Source organism: Diceros bicornis, chromosome 5 (genome assembly GCF_020826845.1).
Source record: "Diceros bicornis minor isolate mBicDic1 chromosome 5, mDicBic1.mat.cur, whole genome shotgun sequence".
NCBI lineage: Eukaryota > Metazoa > Chordata > Mammalia > Perissodactyla > Rhinocerotidae > Diceros > Diceros bicornis.
Genome location: NC_080744.1, coordinates 51,051,880 through 51,070,935, shown reverse-complemented (window position 1 = coordinate 51,070,935; position 19,056 = coordinate 51,051,880). Strand labels below are relative to the sequence as shown.

The 19,056-nt window shown below is 40.3% G+C and overlaps 1 protein-coding gene across 3 annotated transcripts in view; it reads left to right on the top strand.

Annotated features, from left to right (window-relative positions):
- The first annotated feature begins 10,041 nt into the window (after positions 1 to 10,041).
- The window catches only part of DNAAF4 (dynein axonemal assembly factor 4), an 80,801-nt gene continuing 71,786 nt past the window's right edge, over positions 10,042 to 19,056 (top strand). For 2 of the 3 annotated variants that reach the window (XM_058541634.1, XM_058541633.1), the window contains exons 1-2: positions 10,047 to 10,369; positions 10,801 to 10,948. In XM_058541634.1, the coding sequence (XP_058397617.1) occupies positions 10,247 to 10,369; positions 10,801 to 10,948 (271 nt within the window). In that variant the 5' untranslated portion in view covers positions 10,047 to 10,246. Of the gene's footprint in view, positions 10,370 to 10,800; positions 10,949 to 19,056 lie in introns of all 3 variants that reach the window. The other variant, XM_058541635.1, reaches the window with a different exon arrangement.

Genomic DNA, 19,056 nt, shown 5'->3' with positions numbered 1-19,056 from the left:
GTCAAAAGCACTCCGTTCATGAATACTAAAAGTTTCACTTTTATTCTCACCCAAATAGAAAGCCATTTCATGTCTTCCAGGATGTGGATCAGAAAAATGCTCATGGTGAAGTTCAAGAGAAAAGCATCGGAACTGCTCAAATGTCTAAACAAAGTAGCAAAAATAATGAGCACTTTACACAAAATCATATTTAATCCCCTCAACACCGTACAAATGGATATTATTGCCTTTATTTTTACAGGCGAGGAAACGAAAGCTTAGGGGGTGAGAAACTTTCTCCGGGTCATACAGTTAATAAAAGTAGAGTTGGGATTCTAACCCAATTAGCCTGACTTCAAACACTAGATTGGAAGACCAACTTTTAACACCAAAGAGTTAAAAAAAAAAAAAGCCTGAAAAGATGTTAACATTCCCTAAATTCCTGATCTTAGATCCTGAACCTCTGGCTTTCGAGAACCCCTCTCTGACCCTCTTCTAGCTGCACTTTCTCCAAAGGGCAAGGAAGATGTGGGTCAAGAGGATGTGCCATCTGGACCCATGCTCCCTCTTCTAGACCATGGTTTGGCTGTCCCAAATCTGGAATTCTCTGCCCAATAGCCCCAAGCTGCTTCAAGGAATACCATAAGCCTTTTATCTGGCTAGTCCTCCTGAGAGTGGCCTGTTCTTCTTGTGTGTATATCCCTATGCCCAAGAATAGGCTGTTCCCTCTGCTATGTTCTTGCATGAAACTCCTAGGAGACTGAGATTCTAAATTTGAATTTGGCCTTCCAGGTCATTATGAAGATATATCTAGTCAAGATAAGAAAATAGAGCATATTTTATCAAATATTTTGTTAGCTTTATTTATAACTACTGTGCAATATTTCATATATATATAGGGTAATGGTTTACTATTTCACTAATAATATTAATTGTATTTATTTAGATATTAATGTGGTCATATTTACTGATATTCTTTAATAAATGTTGGAACTTTTTTTTGTGTGTGTGAGGAAGACTAGCCCTGAGCTAACATCCGATGCCAATCCTCCCCTTTTTTTTTTCCTTGAGGAAGATTGGCCCTGGGCTAACATTCGAGCCCGTCTTCCTCTACTTTTTATATGGGACACCACTGTAGTATGGCTTAACAAGTGGTGCAATTGTGAGTGCCCGGGATCCGAACCTGCGACCCCCAGGCCACCGAAGCGGAGCGTGCGCACTTAACCGCTTGCACCACCAGGCCTTTTAACAGTTTAATGTTATGGTAAGAAACATCTGTATTTATCTAAATATAAATTCTAAAATTTTAAACTCAACTCACTTATAAAACGTTTAAAAAATTGCTGACAAAACAAAAAATTTATATTTGTTTATATTCTTCTCCTATTAATCCTCTTTATTAAGCATACAAAATTCTACTTTAATAATAGTTATTCTCCTTAATGGTAAATTAAGATTTTTTTCTTTCTTTTCTTTTTTTTTTTTTTGGTGAGGAAGATTGGCCCTAAGCTAATATCTGTTGCCAATCTTCCCCTTTTTGCCAAGGAAGATTAGCCCTGAGCTAACATCTGTGCCCATCTTCCTCTATTTTGTATTTGGGATGCTGCTGCAGCATGGCTCGACGAGCGTTGCGTAGGTCCTCGTCCAGGATCCGAACCTGCTTACCCCAGGCCGCCAAAGTGGAGCACATGAACTTAACCACTATGCCACTGGGCTGGCCTCTTTTCTTTTTTTTAATACACTTTATTTTTTAGAGCAGTTTTAGGTTCACAGAAAAACTGAGCAGAAAGTGCAGAGATTTCCCATATACTACCTGTCCCCACATATGCATAACCTCTCCCATTATCAACATCTCCCACCGGAATGGTACACTTGTTACAACTGATGAACCTACATTGACACATCATTATCACCCAAAGTCCATAGTTTACTTTAGGTGTCGCACATTCTACGGGTTTGGACAAATGCATACTGACATGTATCCACCATTATAGTATCATACAGAGTAATTTCAATCCCCTAAAAATCCTCTGTGCTCCACCTATTCATCACTTCCTCTCCCCTAACTTCCAGCAACTGCTAATCTTTTTACTGCCTCCATAGTTGTGCCTTTTCAGGATGTCATATAGTCGGAATCATACAGTATGTACCACTTCAGATTGGCTTCTTTCGCTTTGTAATATGCATTTAAGTTTCCTCCATGTCTTTTCATGGCTTGAGAGCTCATTTCTTTTTAGCAATTAATAATATTCCATTGTCTGGATGTACTATAATTTATTTATCCATTCGCCTTACTGAAGTACATCTTGGTTGCATTTAGGTTTTGGCAATTATGAATAAAGCTGTGATAAACATCTGTGTGCTGTTTTTGTGTGGACCTAAGTTTTCAGCTCTTCTGGGCAAATACCAAGGAGCATGATTGCTGGATTGTATGGTAAGAGTATGTTTTGTTTTGTAAGAAACCACTAAACTGTCTTCCAAGTGGCTTTACCATTTTGCACTGCCACGAACAATGAATGAGAGTTCCTGTTGCTCAATATCCTCACAAACATTTTGTGTTGTCAGTGTTCTGGATTTTGGTCATTCTAATACATGTGTAGTGGTATTTAATTATTGTTTTAATTTGTATTTCCCTAATGACATATGATATAGAGCATCTTTTCATATGCTATTTATCATCTGTCTATCATCTTTGGTGAGGTGTCGGTTTTTGGCTCCTCTTGTAATCAAGATGTTTGAGTTTTAAGAGTTCTTATAAATTTTGGATAAAAGTCTTGTATCAGATATGCCTTCTGCAAATATTTTCTCCCAGTCTGTGGCTTGTCTTTTCATGTTCTTGACAGTGTCACTCACAGAGCAAAATTTTTTTTTTTTTTTTTTTTTGTGAGGAGATCAGCCCTGAGCTAACATCCGCCAATCCTCCTCTTTTTTTTTTGCTGAGGAAGACGGCCCTGGGCTAACATCTGTGCCCATCTTCCTCCACTTTATATGGGACGCCGCCACAGCATGGCTTACCAAGCAGTGCGTCGGTGCGCGCCCGGGATCCGAACCAGCGAACCCCGGGCCGCCGCAGCGGAGCGCGCGCACTTAACCGCTTGCGCCACCGGGCCGGCCCCCACAGAGCAAAATTTTTTTGTGTGTGTGAGGAAGATCGGCCCTGAGCTAACATCTGCTAATCCTCCTCTTTTTGCTGAGGAAGACTGGCCCTGGGCTAACATCCATGCCCATCTTCCTCCACTTTATATGGGATGCCTGCAACAGCATGGCCTGACAAGTGGTGCATCGGTGAGTGCCCCGGATCCGAACCGGCGAACCCCAGGCCACCGCAGCGGAGTGCGTGCACTTAACCGCTTGTGCCACTGGGCTGGCCCCCAGAATTTTTTAATTTTAATGAAGTCCAGCTTATCAGTTCTTTCTTTCACGGATAATGCCTTTGGTGTGTATCTAAAAAGTCATCATCAAACCCAAGGTAATCTAGATTTTCTCCTCTGTTATCTACTAAGAGTTTTATAGTTTTGCATTTTACATTTAGGTCTGTGATCCATTTTGAGTTCATTTTTGTGAACAATGTAATAGTTATGTCTAGATTCACTTTTTTGCATGTGTATGTCCAGTTGTCCAGCACCATTGGTTGCAAAGACTGTCTTTTCTCCATTATATTGCCTTTGCTCCTTTGCCCTTGATCTATTTGTCTATTCTTTCACCAATACCACACTGCATTGATTATTGTTCTTCCCAACTTGATCTATAGACTCAATACGATCCCAATCAAAATCCTAGCAAGTTATTTTGTGGATATCGAAAAACTGATTCTACAGTTTATATGGAGAGGGAAAAGACCCAGAATAACCAACACAATATTGAAGTAGAAGAACAAAATTAGAAGACTGACATTACCTGACTTCCACACTTGGCACAAGGCTGGCTAAGGCTCCTTTGAGGTGTCTAGGGATCTGGTATGTCTGGCTTCCTAGAATGAGTTAGGAAGTAGACACCCTGCCTCTAACTTCTGAAAGAGATTGTAGAGAATTGATATAATTTCTTCCTTAAATGTTTGGTAGAATTCACCAGTGAGCCGCATCTGGGCCTGGTGCTTTCTGTTTCAGAAAGTTATTGATTATTGATTCGGTTTCTTTACTAGATATAGGCCTATTCAGATTGTCTATTTCTTATTGTGTGAGTTTTGGCAGATTGTGTCTTTCAGGGAATTTGTCCGTTTCATCTAGGTTATCAAATTTATGGGCATAGAGTTGTTCATAGTATTCTTTTATTATCCTTTTAACATCCATGGGATCTGTAGTGATGTCCCCTCTTTCATTTCTGATATTAGTAATTTTTGTCCTCTCTCTTTTTTTCTTAGTTAGCCTGCCTAGAGGCTTGTCGATTTTATTGATGTTTTCAAAGAACCAGCTTTGTTTTGTTGATTTTCTCTATTGGTTTCCTGTTTTCAATTTCATTGATTTCTGCTCTAATTTTTATTATTTTCCTTTTTTACCTTGCTTACTTTGGATTTAATTTGTTCTTCTTTTTCTAGTTGCCTAAGGTGGAAGCTTAAATGATTGATTTTAGATCTTTCTTCTCTAATATATACGTTCAATGCTGTAAATTTCCCTGTAGTCAGTTAAACTTTGATAAAACCCCAGCAGGTTAGGCTCTGGTTAAAGGGTTTCTCCTGAGGGCAGATCTTGCTAAGAAGAACAGAATGCTGTGGCATATTCCAAAATGGTTCCTTTTCCCCACCTGCTCTTGGGAGCACAAGAGGATTTTTCTCTGCTATTGACTGTGAGAACCCAGTAGAGCTTTAGGAAGCAAAACTCACAAAAATGTGGGGGGTCCCTGATGACTGGGTCTCCCTGGAGTTTTTGTCTCTCAGACTTGCCCATAGTGAGCCTCTAGCAATTGGTCAACTACAGTTCAGGTTTTCCTACCTTGACATTGGTTCCCATGGAGGTTTATGCTCCTATTGGTTGTGATTCTCTGCATTCACCTGTCGACCTCTCCAATTTCGTGGGCAGTGGTTTGCCCTATGACCTCACTTTTCTTACAGATCTAAGAAGAGTTGTTGACTTTTCATTTTGTTCTGCTTTTTACTTGTTAGGAAGGAAAAGTGACTTCCAAGCTCCTTACCTGCCAGATCAGAAACTAGAAGCACTTTGAAAAAAAATTAAATAATGATATTGTGCTAAAACAAGGTTAACAGGAAAAATCAAGATCTACACTCTATAAATGTAAATCTAAGATATTTGAACCAAAAATAAAAGGAAAAAGATAAAGGGTCACTTCATACTCTCTACATGAGCTCTACCTATATAGTCTTGTCTAATTGTAAATCACATTGTCTTTTCCTAAAGCCCAAATTTAAAATAACTAATGCATTTAAAACCTGGTAACTAGATTTTGGTCTTGAAAAGAACTAAGAATTAAAAGAACTAAGGGTTTAAAAACAACTAAGAGGGGCCGGCCCGGTGGCGCAAGCGGTTGGGTGCGCGCGCTCCGCTGCGGCGGCCCGGGGTTCGCTGGTTCGGATCCCGGGTGCGCACCGACGCACTGCTTGGTAAGCCATGCTGTGGCGGCGTCCCATATAAAGTGGAGGAAGACAGGCACAGATGTTAGCCCAGGGCCGTCTTCCTCAGCAAAAAAAGAGGAGGATTGGTGGATGTTAGCTCAGGGCTGATCTCCTCACAAAAAAAAAAAAAAAACAACTAAGAACTCTTGGAGAATGATGGATTCCATTTCCTAGAGATAAAAAAGAAAGAAAAAAAATTCAAAGTGAGTCTCAATCATCCTGTTCCAAGAATAAAGGATTTTTAAAAGGCTTTAAAGAGTTCTGGAGGGCCTGCCCCGGTGGCCTAGTGGTTAAGTTTGGCACGTTCCACTTCAACGGCCTGGTTCGGTTCCTGGGCAAGGACCTACACCACTCGCCAGTGGCCATGCTGTAGTGGCGGCTCACATACAAAAAGAGGAAGATTGGCAACTGACGTTAGCTCAGGGAAAATCTTCCTCAGCAAAAAAAAAAGTTCTGGAAGGGTATTAAAAAATTGTAAATCGGAGCTGGCCCCGTGGCTTAGCGGTTAAGTGTGTGTGCTCTGCTACTGGCGGCCTGGGGTTCGGATCCTGGGCGCGCACTGACGCACTGCTTCTCCGGCCATGCTGAGGCGGCGTCCCACATACAGCAACTAGAAGGGTGTGCAACTATGACATACAACTATCTACTGGGACTTTGGGGAGAAAAAGGGGGAAAAAAAAAGGAGGATTGGCAATAGATGTTAGCTCAGGGCTGATCTTCCTCACACACACACGCACACACACACAAATTTTAAAAAAAATCATAAATCAACGTTTCCCAATGGCCAAACGTGACCATGAAAAATAAACAAAATTGCACTTAGTTAATTTTAGGTTAAGAATAATGGATCAGATTTAATTTTTGTTTCATAATGTACATTTTCACTCCCTAAGAACCTCACACTATGTAAGGAGAAAATAAGGACCCTCCTCTACTCTAGAGCTTGTTTTTAAAGTTTTACTTTAATTTTGTAGTATTTGTTACATACAAAATAATACAGATATTTGTATATGTAAGTTATGAACCATAAGATGAATAAGTATAAACCCATCATCCAAAATTAGACACAGAAAAAAATAACTTGGAAATTCCTTTGATGCTCTCTGATAGCGTGCTTTGATGTAATGGACTGAATCAAACACAAGTGACTTGGGATGTTCTGGGTTATCCTAGAGAACCAGCCAATAAGACCTGGACCTCCTGTCTCCCAGCGGAAGGGGCTACACCTGAACGCAGTTTGCCATGGTACTGATAGTTTCTTTCTTCCAATTAAAACTTTCCATGTGAGTTAAGGTCTTTAGAAACCAGGTAGCTGGCTTTCTCAGACAAGTCTTATAAATAGTTTGCACCTAAACCGAGACTGCCTGGTGCCCCGGTAGTTTCCCTACTGACAAAGGTTCTTTCATGTTTGCCCTAGAAGAAGTTGAGAGCAACAAGGGGATGAAATTCTTCTCCTGTAATGCAAACCCAACACTGCAGATCCAGCATAGTGCTCTGGGCCCAGTGCGATTCTCCTTGGGATGATGGGAGAATGGGGAAATCTGTGTTTTTTCTTGGCTTTGTAAACTTCTCCTTTCCCCAGTAAAACTTATCCCATAACCTAGTGGTTCTCAAACTTTGGTGTGTATCGGAATTAGCTAGTGGGCTTGTTAAAACACAGATTTCTAGGCCCTACTTCCAGAATTTCTGGTTCAGTAGGTCTGGAGTGTGGTCTGGGAATTTGCATTTCTACCACGTCCCAGATGATGCTGATGTTGTGGTCAGGGGGTCACACGCTGAGAATCTCTGTCTTAACTCACGCAGTGTGTCTGTAGAAATCAGCTCTGTCGGCTACCACAAAGGGTCCCACTTGCATGACCTTCACCTAGGAGTTAGCCATTATCCTTTCTTATGTCTTATTTTCCTTTTTAGTTTCAGCACATATGTAGGAATCCTTAACCAATAGATTTAGTTTTCATTGTTTTAAAGTTTTATAAAAATGGCATTATTCCTTAAAGGTCTTAGATGACTTGCTTTTTTTTCACTCATCCATTCAGTGTATAGCTATAATTAATTCACTTTTACTGTTGTATGATATTCCTTTGTGTGAATTCACCTGTTGATAGACATTTGGTTTGTTTTCAGGTTTTTGCTAGGAAGCTGCTATGAACAGCTACTTTTTTACCCCATCATAGAATTACCCTCTCTTTATGAAAGGACCCCATCTAGAGGCAACTCTCCCTCCCTTAGACCTTCCTCCAAATTCTAACACCCTCTTACTGAGACACCCAATGGTGTGTATTCTCCTTTGCTCAATGAGTAATGAACTCAACTTGTTCAACTACAAGTGTCCCTGTGGTCTTTGGTTGAAGGGCACTGACTATATATATATATACACACATACATATATCTTAATATCTTTTATTGTGCCTTTTGGTTGACACCCGTTCTTAATTTTAGTTCAGGTTTTCAATCTTTTACCTTTATGGTTAGTGCTTTTTATGTCATATTTAATAAATCCTTTCTTATTTATCCTATTTCATATTTAATATCCTATCTCATATTTAATAAATCCAAGATCATACATATATATTTTTTGCTTCAAACTTTTATGTCTTCAGTTCATCTGAAATTCATTTCTGTGTGTGACACCATACACATGTACAGATCCAATCTCATTTTTTCCCATATAACCATTTCTATTAGCACCAATGTATTCAATAGTCATTCCTTTCTTTGCTTTTCCCCACTTATGTGCCAGGGCCACCTTTGCCATCAAATTCTGTCTATATCCATGGCTTAGATTAGAGCTTTTTTGTTTTTTAAATATAGATTAAGAAATACAGATTAAGACTTGATTGAATTAGTTTCAAGGCTTGTAAAACGGTTTATATAAGTACACAAATCATGAGACAATGCAAAAAAATTAATGATGTTTTAAATTGGTATCAGTTGATGTAATGATTCAGTAATAAAACCAAGTATTTTTTAAAGATATAATTCATTCAGGCTGCAAAAAGTTTAGTAAGACTATGTAGTCAGGAGAACATTTTCACTGCAGAGGTGTGTATGCACTTAACCAAGTGATTACTAACAGATTTTCCTGAAACTCCAAAACACAAAGTATCCTTTTTATTATCTTCCATACATACATTATATCGCTTGTGTTTTTATGGTAGATCTAGACTTTAAAATTTTATATAAAAGGAATGCATAAACCCTGTCTTTTGAAGACACAGGAGAGTTTGAAACAAAACAGTAATAGAAACAAAGTAGTAATGGAACCAAAGGGGGTTAAATGCCAAAAGCAATTAGGAGGAGAAGGAAAAGTCCAAGATGGCTTCCAGTATGCAAAGTTACAAAACCTTGAGATAGATGATGAACTGCTAACAAAATTGGGTAAGGTAGTGAGCAGTGGCCTATTTGGGGGAAAAGATGATTTTTTTTCCCTCCTGTCTACAGGTCCTATTATTTCCTCAAGGAAGTTTTCAGGAGCTTTGAAATTGGTGTTAATGGCCTCCAAAAGTAAAAAGTTCAAAATCCAAATCCCTAGATGGCAAGTAGTTTGTAGATGCTTAATTTTCGTGTAGACTCATTGTGGTGGTTTATTTATTTATTTATGTATGTATGTATTTATTTATTTATTTATTTTTTGTGAGGAAGATTGGCCCTGAGCTAACATCTGCCAATCCTCCTCTTTTTGCTGAGGAAGACTGGCCCTAGGCTAACATCCCTGCCCATCATCCTCCACTTTACATGGGACACGGCCACAGCATGGCTTGCCAAGCAGTGTGTCAGTGCACGCCTGGGATCCGAACCAGGGAACCCCGGGCCGCCACAGCGGAGCGCCACCGCTTGTGCCACCCCTCCGGCCCCTGGTGGTTTATTTTTTAACATCAAATTCCGGTAAACTGCGTCTACAGAAAGCGGCCCTGGGAAAGAACATCCGAACGGGAGTTAAGAGATCAGGATTTTAATCACAGTTCTGCCACTAATTTATGTGACAATGGGCTTAAGTGTCTGGGTCTCAGATTCCTTAAATATGTAGGATGAGACTACGTGATCTTCACATCTCCTTACAGCGCTAAAGTTCTAAGTCTCCATCAGCAGTTGTAAAACGTATCCGTGTAAATCCACCTGATCCTACAGTTGACTTGCAGCCAAACATTTGTCAGCTGAGTCAAAGCGTCGTTTCTCTCCAATTCTCAAAGCACAGAGCGAACGTTAGGGTTGATAGGATTTGAAGGACTACTACGGTACAGACAGGTTTCCAGGCAAGGATGTCTGCATGACTAGCATATTTCCAAAACAGGAACACCAAAGGGTGCTAACTTTCACAGCCTCTATCAGAACAAAAGGCCAGGGCTTGCAATGGCGCGGGGACGTCGCACCTGCTTCTCACGGGTCACGCTTTTCTACCCGGTAAGCCACGTCCCTTTTTTGCATTCTCACACGTGAAGCTCTTTTCTTGCTTAAGCAGATGTGGGCCAACTTCTTCGGAGATTCGCTCAGACCGCAGGAAAAGGACAAGACCCTCGACAGCGGTCTACCTGTTGCCCAGGGGGCCCAGGCAGTTGCGAGAGGAGCCCGCGGGGCGGTCCCAGGGGCGCCGCAGCCCGGCCTGACCCGGAAGGGCTGACGCGTGGTAACCCCGGCTTCCCTAGCAACCGAGCGGGCGCCGGGCCTCGCCCGCCGCGCCGTGCGCTCCCGCCGACTCCCGGGATGCCCCTGCAGGTTAGCGACTACAGCTGGCAGCAGACGAAGGTTGCGGTCTTTATCTCCGTGCCTCTCCGAGGCGTCTGCGTCAGAGACGCGGACGTGTTCTGCACGGAAAACTATCTGAAGGTAGGAACGCCAGTCGTGCCTGCCGGGTCCCGGGGATGTGCTCCGAAGCGAAGGCGAGCGCGCTGCTCTGGGCACGCGACAGGCGCGTCCTTGCAGATAGGCGTCCTAAGATTGTCTTACTTAAGAAGCAAACAACAACAAAAAACCGAATCCTATACAGGTGACACCTCATCTATAGACAGATATCATCAAATCAGAGAATATTTTTATATAATTATATATAATATAATATAAATTATATAATATATACTATAATAATTATTTTTATAGTCTCAGGTCGTCCTCATATGCCTTGCTAATCTTTCGCGACCTGGAATAAATTTATAGCAGGCATTTAAGAAAATGATTTTTGCCTCTATCACTTATTTCTTAACAGCTTTGCCTTTAATTTGTGTAACTAAATTAACTTCCGTTTCCCCCCTTCTGAATAGGTCAACTGTCCTCCATTTTTATTTGAAGTGTTTCTCTATGCTCCCATAGACGATGAGAGCAGCAAAGCCAAGATTGGGAATGACGCTATTGTTTTCACTTTATATAAAAAAGAAGCGGCCATGTGGGAGACCCTTTCTATGTCAGGTGGTAAGTTCTTTATTAAAAGATGTTCATCTGGTTGTGCTTTTTATATTTTATACCTTTTTAAAAGTTCTCTTTTGAAACAATTATGTTGCTCTTTTAGGAAAAAAAATAGGCACATGAGCATGATCTACATTAGTGCTTCAGCTGCCACTTAACCTAAAGATTGAATTGTTTGAAAGTTAGAGCACATTGATAATAGCTCTTAAGCTGAAGATGTGGGCTTGTATCTTCAGGGGTCCTCTGGACATAGCTTTTATTTATGGCCTAATGCTTATTTTGTATTAGGCATTAACACATCTGTTAATCCTCGACACAACCTATCACTTAGGGGCCCCCCACACACACACCTAAAGGCTACTGAGGCACAGAAGAGTTGAGTAATTGACAAGGTCACACAACTACTAAGTGGCAGGCTGGACCTGGAGCCTTCGCAGTTTGACTCTGGAGTGGTGGTTCTCGACCCTGGCTAGGTGTTTGAATCACCTACAGAACTTTTAAATAATACAGATGTCTGAAAGTCCCTCTAGATCAATCAATCAGTTTCTGGGAGTGGGATCCAAGTATTGGTATTTTTTAAAGAAGCTTTCCAGGGATTATAATGTGCAAAGTTGGGATTTCCTATTCTCTGTACTCTTAATCAGTACTCTGTTCCTCTGCCAAGATTAGCTTTGTGGGTCAGTAATTGTCCTCTGCTGCTATAGTTTTATTTTCTTCCTCCTTGTTCTAGTTGTCAACTTTTCTCGTGCCGTATATCTACTGCCTGAAATTTCTCTTTGGCCTCGAGCATCTTGCCTTGAGTAGGAACTGTTGATAATGGAGATACTGCAGTCATTCTTTATATTAATGCTCTCTTGGTATTTTGCGGTGGAATTTCATGTTTTAATTCCCAGGACCAAGTAGAATTTTTCTTTAAGATCTGTATTCAGCTCAGAAAATACTTGTTAAGGTAGTTACCATAGCCAGGTTACTTTAGTTCTTTAGTGAGTCCCAGATTAACTGAGGAGTTTTTTTTTTTTTTTTTTTTTTTTTTTTAATTGATATTTTAATGGTTTCTAACATTGTGAAATTTTGGGTTGTACATTTTTGTTTGTCCATCACCCCATATATGACTCCCTTCACCCCTTGTGCCCACCCCCCACCCCCACTTCCCGGGTAACCACAGTCCAGTTTTCTCTGTCCAAGTGTTGGTTTATATTCCACATATGAGTGAGATCATACAGTGTTTGTCTTTCTCTTTCTGGCTTATTTCACTTAACATAATACGCTCCAGGCCCATCCATGTTGTTGCAAATGGGACGATTTTGTCTTTTTTTATGGCTGAGTAGTATTCCATTGTATATATATACCACATTTTCTTAATCCAATCGTCAGTCGAGGGACACTTAGGTTGCTTCCACTTCTTGGCTATGGTGAATAATGCTGCAATGAACATAGGGGTGCATAAGCCTCTTTGGATTGTTGATTTCAGGTGCGTTGGATAGATTCCCAGTAGTGGGATGGCTGGATCATAGGGCATCTCTATTTTTAATTCTTTGAGGAATCTCCATACCGTTTTCCATAGAGGCTGCACCAATTTGCATTCCCACCAGCTGTGTATGAGGGTTCCTGTTTCTCCACATCCTCTCCAACATTTGTTGTTTTTTGTCTTGGTGATTATAGCCATTCTAACGGGCGTGAGGTGGTATCTTAGTGTTGTTTTGATTTGCATTTCCCTGATGATTAGTGATGTTGAGCATCTTTTCATGTGCCTATTGGCCATCTGTATATCTTCCTTGGAGAAGTGTCTGTTCATTTCCTCTGCCCATTTTTTGATCGGGTTGTTTGTTTTTTTGTTGTTCAATTGTGTGAGTTCTTTATATATTATGGAGATCAACCCCTTGTCAGATGTATGTTTTGCAAATATTCTCTCCCAGCTGGTTGGTTGTTTGTTCATCTTGATTCTGATTTCATTTGTCTTATAAAAGCTCTTTAGTCTGATAAAGTCCCACTTGTTTATTTTTTCTTTAGTTTCCCTAGTCTGGGTAGGCATGTCGTCCGAAAAGATTCCTTTAAACCCAATGTCAAATAGTGTGTTGCCTATATTTTCTTCTATGAGTTTTATAGTTTCAGGTCTCACCTTCAGGTCTTTGATCCATTTTGAGTTAATTTTTGTGTATGGCGATAGCACATGGTCCACTTTCATTCTTTTGCATGTGGATGTCCAGTTTTCCCAACACCATTTATTGAAGAGACTTTCCTTTCTCCATTGCATGTCCTTAGCACCTTTGTCGAAAATTAGCTGTCCGTATATGTGTGGTTTTATTTCTGGGCTTTCAATTCTGTTCCATTGATCTGTGTGTCTGTTTTTGTACCAGTACCATGCTGTTTTGATTATTATTGCTTTGTAGTATGTTTTGAAGTCAGGAATTGTGATGCCTCCTGCTTTGTTCTTTTTCTTTAGGATTTCTTTAGCTATTCGGGGTCTTTTGTTGCCCCATATAAATTTTAGTATTCTTTTTTCTATTTCTGTGAAGAATGTCATTGGGATTCTGATTGGGATTGCATTGAATCTGTAGATTGCTTTAGGTAATATAGACATTTTAACTATGTTTATTCTTCCAATCCACGTGCATGGGATATCTTTCCATTTCTTTATGTCATCGTAGATTTCCCTCAATAATGTCTTGTAGTTCTCATTGTATAGGTCCTTCACCTCCTTGGTAAGATTTATTCCTAGGTATTTTATTCTTTTTGATGCAATTGTAAATGGTATTATCTTTTTGAGCTCTCTTTCTGTTAGTTCATTATTAGCATATAGAAATGCAACTGATTTTTGTAGATTGATTTTGTACCCTGCAACTTTGCTGTAGTTGTTGATTGTTTCTAACAGTTTTCCAACAGATTCTTTAGGGTTTTCTATATATACAATCATGTCATCTGCAAATAGTGAGAGTTTCACTTCTTCGTTACCTATTTGGATTCCTTTTATTCCTTTTTCTTGCCTAATTGCTCTGGCCAAAACCTCCAGTACTATGTTGAACAGGAGTGGTGAGAGTGGGCAGCCCTGCCTCGTTCCTGTTCTCAGAGGAATGGCTTTCAGTCTTTCCCCGTTGAGTATGATGTTAGCTGTGGGTTTGTCATATATGGCCTTTATTATGTTGAGGTACTTTCCTTCTATTCCCAATTTATTGAGAGTTTTTATCATAAATGGATGTTGTATCTTGTCAAATGCCTTCTCTGCGTCTATTGAGACGATCATGTGGTTTTTATTCTTTGTTTTGTTGATGTGATGTATCACGTTGATTGATTTGCGGATGTTGAACCATCCCTGCGTCTCTGGTATAAATCCCACTTGATCATGGTGTATGATCTTTTTAATATATTGTTGTATTCGGTTTGCCAATATTTTGTTGAGGATTTTTGCATCAATGTTCATCAGCGATATTGGCCTGTAATTTTCTTTCTTTGTATTGTCTTTGTCTGGTTTCGGTATCAGGGTGATGTTGGCCTCATAGAATGATTCAGGAAGTGTTCCATCTTCCTCTATTTTTTGGAATAGTTTGAGGAGGATGGGTATTAAATCTTCTTTGAATGTTTGGTAAAATTCACTGGAGAAGCCATCTGGTCCTGGACTTTTATTTTTTGGGAGGTTTTTGATTACTATTTCAATCTCTTTACTTGTGATTGGTCTATTCAGATTCTCCATTTCTTCTTGGTTCAATTTTGGGAGGTTGTATAAGTCTAAGAATTTATCCATTTCTTCTAGATTGTCCAATTTGTTGGCATATAATTTCTCATAGTATTCTCTTATAATCCTCTGTATTTCCATGGTATCCGTTGTAATTTCTCCTCTTTCATTTCTAATTTTGTTTATTTGAGCCTTTTCTCTTTTTTTCTTAGTTAGCCTGGCTAAGGGTTTGTCTATTTTGTTTATCTTCTCGAAGAACCAACTCTTTGTTTCATTAATCCTTTCTACTGTTTTTTTGGTCTCAATATCATTTATTTCTGCTCTGATTTTTATTATTTCTCTCCTTCTGCTGGCTTTGGGCTTTGTTTGTTCTTCTTTTTCTAGTTCTGTTAGGTGTAATTTAAGGTTGCCTATTAGGGCTTTTTCTTGTTTGTTAAGGTGGGCTTGTATCGCTATGAGTTTCCCTCTCAGGACCGCTTTTGCTGCGTCCCATATGGTTTGATATGGCATGTTATCATTTTCGTTTGTTTCCAGATAGTTTTTGATTTCTCCTTTAATTTCATCAATGATCCATTGGTTGTTCAGTAGCATGTTGTTTAATCTCCACATTTTTGTCACTTTCCCAGTTTTTTTTTCCTGGTTCATTTCCAGTTTCATAGCCTTATGGTCTGAAAAGATGCTTGTTATGATTTCAATCCTCTTAAATTTATTGAGGCTTGCTTTGTTTCCCAACATATGGTCTATCCTAGAGAATGTTCCATGCGCGCTTGAGAAGAATGTGTAGTCAGCTGTTTTTGGGTGGAGTGCTCTGTATATGTCTACTAGGTCCATCTCGTCCAGTTTTTCATTTAAGTCTAATATTTCTTTATTAACTTTTTGTCTGGATGATCTATCCATTGCTGTAAGTGGGGTGTTAAGATCCCCTACTATTATTGTGTTGTTGTTGATTTCTCCTTTTAGGTTTGTTAATAGTTGTTTTATGTACATTGGTGCTCCTATGTTGGGTGCATATATATTTATAAGTGATATGTCTTCTTGATGGAGTGTCCCTTTTATCATTATATATTTCCCTTCTTTGTCTTTCTTAACCTGTTTTATCTTGAAGTCTACTTTGTCTGATATGAGTATGGCAACACCTGCTTTCTTTTGTTTGCCATTAGCTTGGAGTATTGTCTTCCATCCTTTCACTCTGAGCCTGTGCTTGTCTTTAGTGCTAAGATGTGTTTCCTGAAGGCAGCATATTGTTGGGTCTTGCTTTTTAATCCATCCTGCCACTCTGTATCTTTTGATTGGAGAGTTCAATCCATTTACATTTAGGGTAATTATTGAAATATGAGGGTTGAATGTTGCTGTTTTGTCACTTATTTTCTGGTTCTTTTGCATTTCCTTTGTTTCTTGTCCCATTTGTTTTGGACTGCCAATTCAGTTTGGTTGTTCTGTCTTATGATTCTTCTAGTTTTCTCTTTGTTTATCATATGTGGTTTTAATTTGATTATTTGTTTAGTGGTTACCTTGAGGTTTGGGCGAAAAATCTTCTGTATGAGATAGTCCATTATCTGATAGCCTCCTATTTCCTTATACTAAGTCAATTCAGTCACTTTCCTCTTCCCCTTCTAAGTTGCTCTTGTTATACCTTATTCTATCTTGTGTTGTGGCTGTGTGTTTACAGTGATGAGGTTAAATTTATTTTTGGTGAATTTCTTCCTTTGATCTTTGAGTTTAGTATTTAAGTGGTTGCTAACCTATTCCGGTAAAGATCTACTATTTCTCTGATTTTGTCTACCTACTTTTCTCCTTACTCCAAGCTTTGTGTTCCCTTTCTCTTCTTGTTTTCAGGCCTGAGGGCCTTCTTGAGTATTTCTTGTAGTGGCGGTCTCGTGGCCATGAACTCCCTTAGCTTTTGTTTATCTGGGAGAGTTACTATTTCTCCATCATATTTGAAGGATATTTTTGCTGGATAGAGTATTCTTGGCTGAAAGTTTTTGTCTTTTAGTATTTTGAATATATCATTCCAGTCTCTTCTAGCCTGAAAAGTTTCTGTTGAGAAATCCGCTGAGAGCCTGATGGGAGTTCCTTTGTACGTTATTTTTTGTTTTTGTCTAGCTGCCCTTAATATTGTTTCTTTGTCGTTGACCCTGGCTAGCCTTACCACTAGGTGTCGTGGTGAAGGCCTTTGTCTGTTAATATATATAGGAGTCCTGTTGGCTTCGCTTACTGGTATTTCCTGCTCCTTCCCCAGATTTGGGAAATTTTCAGCTATTATTTCCTTGAATAGGCTCTCTGTTCCTCTTTCCCTCTCCTCTCCCTCAGGAATACCTATAATTCTTATGTTACATTTTCTAATAGAGTCCGATATTTCTCGGAGTCTTTCTTCATTTCTTTTTAGTCTTAGTTCTCTCTCTTCTTCCATCTGGAGTATATCTGTATTCCTATCCTCTAAAGTACTAATTCTTTCCTCCATATTGTCAGCTCTGTTCTTTAAAGATTCCAGATTCTCCTTTATCTCCTCCATTGTGTTCTTCATCTCCATCAGCCCTGATAGGTTTTTCTTTATGATTTCAATCTCTTTTGTGAAGAAACTCCTAATCTCATTTAATTGTTTGTCTGTGTTGTCTCGTATTTCGTTGAGTGTTTTTATGATAGCTATTTTGAAATCTCTGTCATTTAGTTTATGGATTTCTGTGTCTTCGGGGTTGATTTCTGGGTGCTTGTCATTTTGTTTCTGGTCTGGTGATTTCATATATTTTTGCATTGTGGTTCCTGTGTTGGTTTTGATTTTCCTCATCCTGGAAGTCTCTGGTTGCACTTTCCACCTGCCGCCACTGTCTGGTGGTAAAGGGCTGTGTAGTCTAAGCCCCCTGCGCTCTGCCCCAGTTTTTCTGCTGCGATCCGCAGTTTTGTTTTGTTTTGTTTTGTTTCTTTTCCCCACTGCGATCCACGGGTCCAGTCCAGTTTATTCAGGTCTGCCTCGGACCGCTAGATCTGGTCGAGCTGCAGACTCCGGGTTGTGGGGAGGGGGGAGCTCTCTCTTTTGCCCTCTGGGTCCCTGACGTGGGAGGCTTCTCGTTTGCCCCTCTTTATCCGCTCTCTGGGTTGCTCAGATGTTGATGGTAGCCCTGTGGCTCCTCTGAGCCCTCTGTGCGGGAGTTTCCCACTGGCTGAGAGCGCCCGAAGAGCTACAGTTTCCCGCCGAGGGCCGCCCCTCCCCCCTCTCTGGGAGCCGCGCGGACCGGATCGCTGATCTGATGGGGAGGGAGCGGAGTTCTCCTTACCTCTCCCCACTTCCTCCGGGGGCCCAGCACGTTCCGCTCTCAGATGTGCGGCAGTGTGGATCCCTCCGCTCCAGCTTTTGACTGTCTGGGATTCCGTTGTTGGTCTGTGGCTGTTACTTTTGTTGTATTTTGTGGGGGAAGAATTCACGGGAAAGCTCACTCCGCCATGATGCTGACGTCACTCTAACTGAGGAGTTTTTAAAAACCAGATTCGTGCTCTCCTACCCTTGCCTTCCTTTGTGATTCATTAAGTCTGAGATGGGGGCCCCGGTCCGGTGGCATGGTGGTTAAGTTCACACACTCAGCTTCGGAGGCCCAGCGTTCGCAGGTTCGGATCCTGGACTTGGACCTACACACCGCTCCTCAAGCCATGCTACGGCGGCATCCCATATACAAATGGAGAAAGATGGGCACAGATGTTAGCTCAGGGCTAATCTTCCTTGGCCAAAAAAAAAAATTCTGAGATGGGGCCTGGGACTATAAAACACACCTAGGGTGTTCTGACTTCTTACCTAGGATTAATTGTAAACTTGCATTTATTTCAACTCTTGTTGATAATCTTAATTTTGAAGTTGGATGGGACCAGAACCATCATCTATTATAATGGCTTATTTAAAAATAAACAGGTTGGAGGTGGGGGACTCCCTAGATGATTCTGATGACTGGCCAGGTTTAAGAATCACTGACTTAAATGTGCGTGTGTGTGTATCTGTCTGCCTCTCTCTCGGTGGCCAACATATTTCCCCAGGAAACATTTTGTCTACCGACTTTTTAGGATATAAGGAAGGGTTATATCAGAAAACCTGTTACTTTCCCCTATTTCTGAGATGAAACACTTTCTTCTACGTCAGATTCCTCAAATTCCCTTCTTGACCTGGTCGGCCGCCTTATTGAGGAGTGGAAAGGGAATTTTCTTTCCTAATCGTGATGTTCCTCTCTGTCTTACACATCTACTTTCACTGCACATCTACTCAGTTTTTGTCTTTCATGGTTGTATGGTCAACTATTCCAAGTTTTGACCATTTAAACCAAGGTTTGGCAAACTTTTTCTGTAAAGGACCAGATAATATTTTAGATTTTGCAGAGCCATATGGTCTCTGTCACAGTCAGCTCTGCTATTGTAGCACAAAAGCAGCTATAGACAATACGTATTTATTGAAACTGAAATTTGA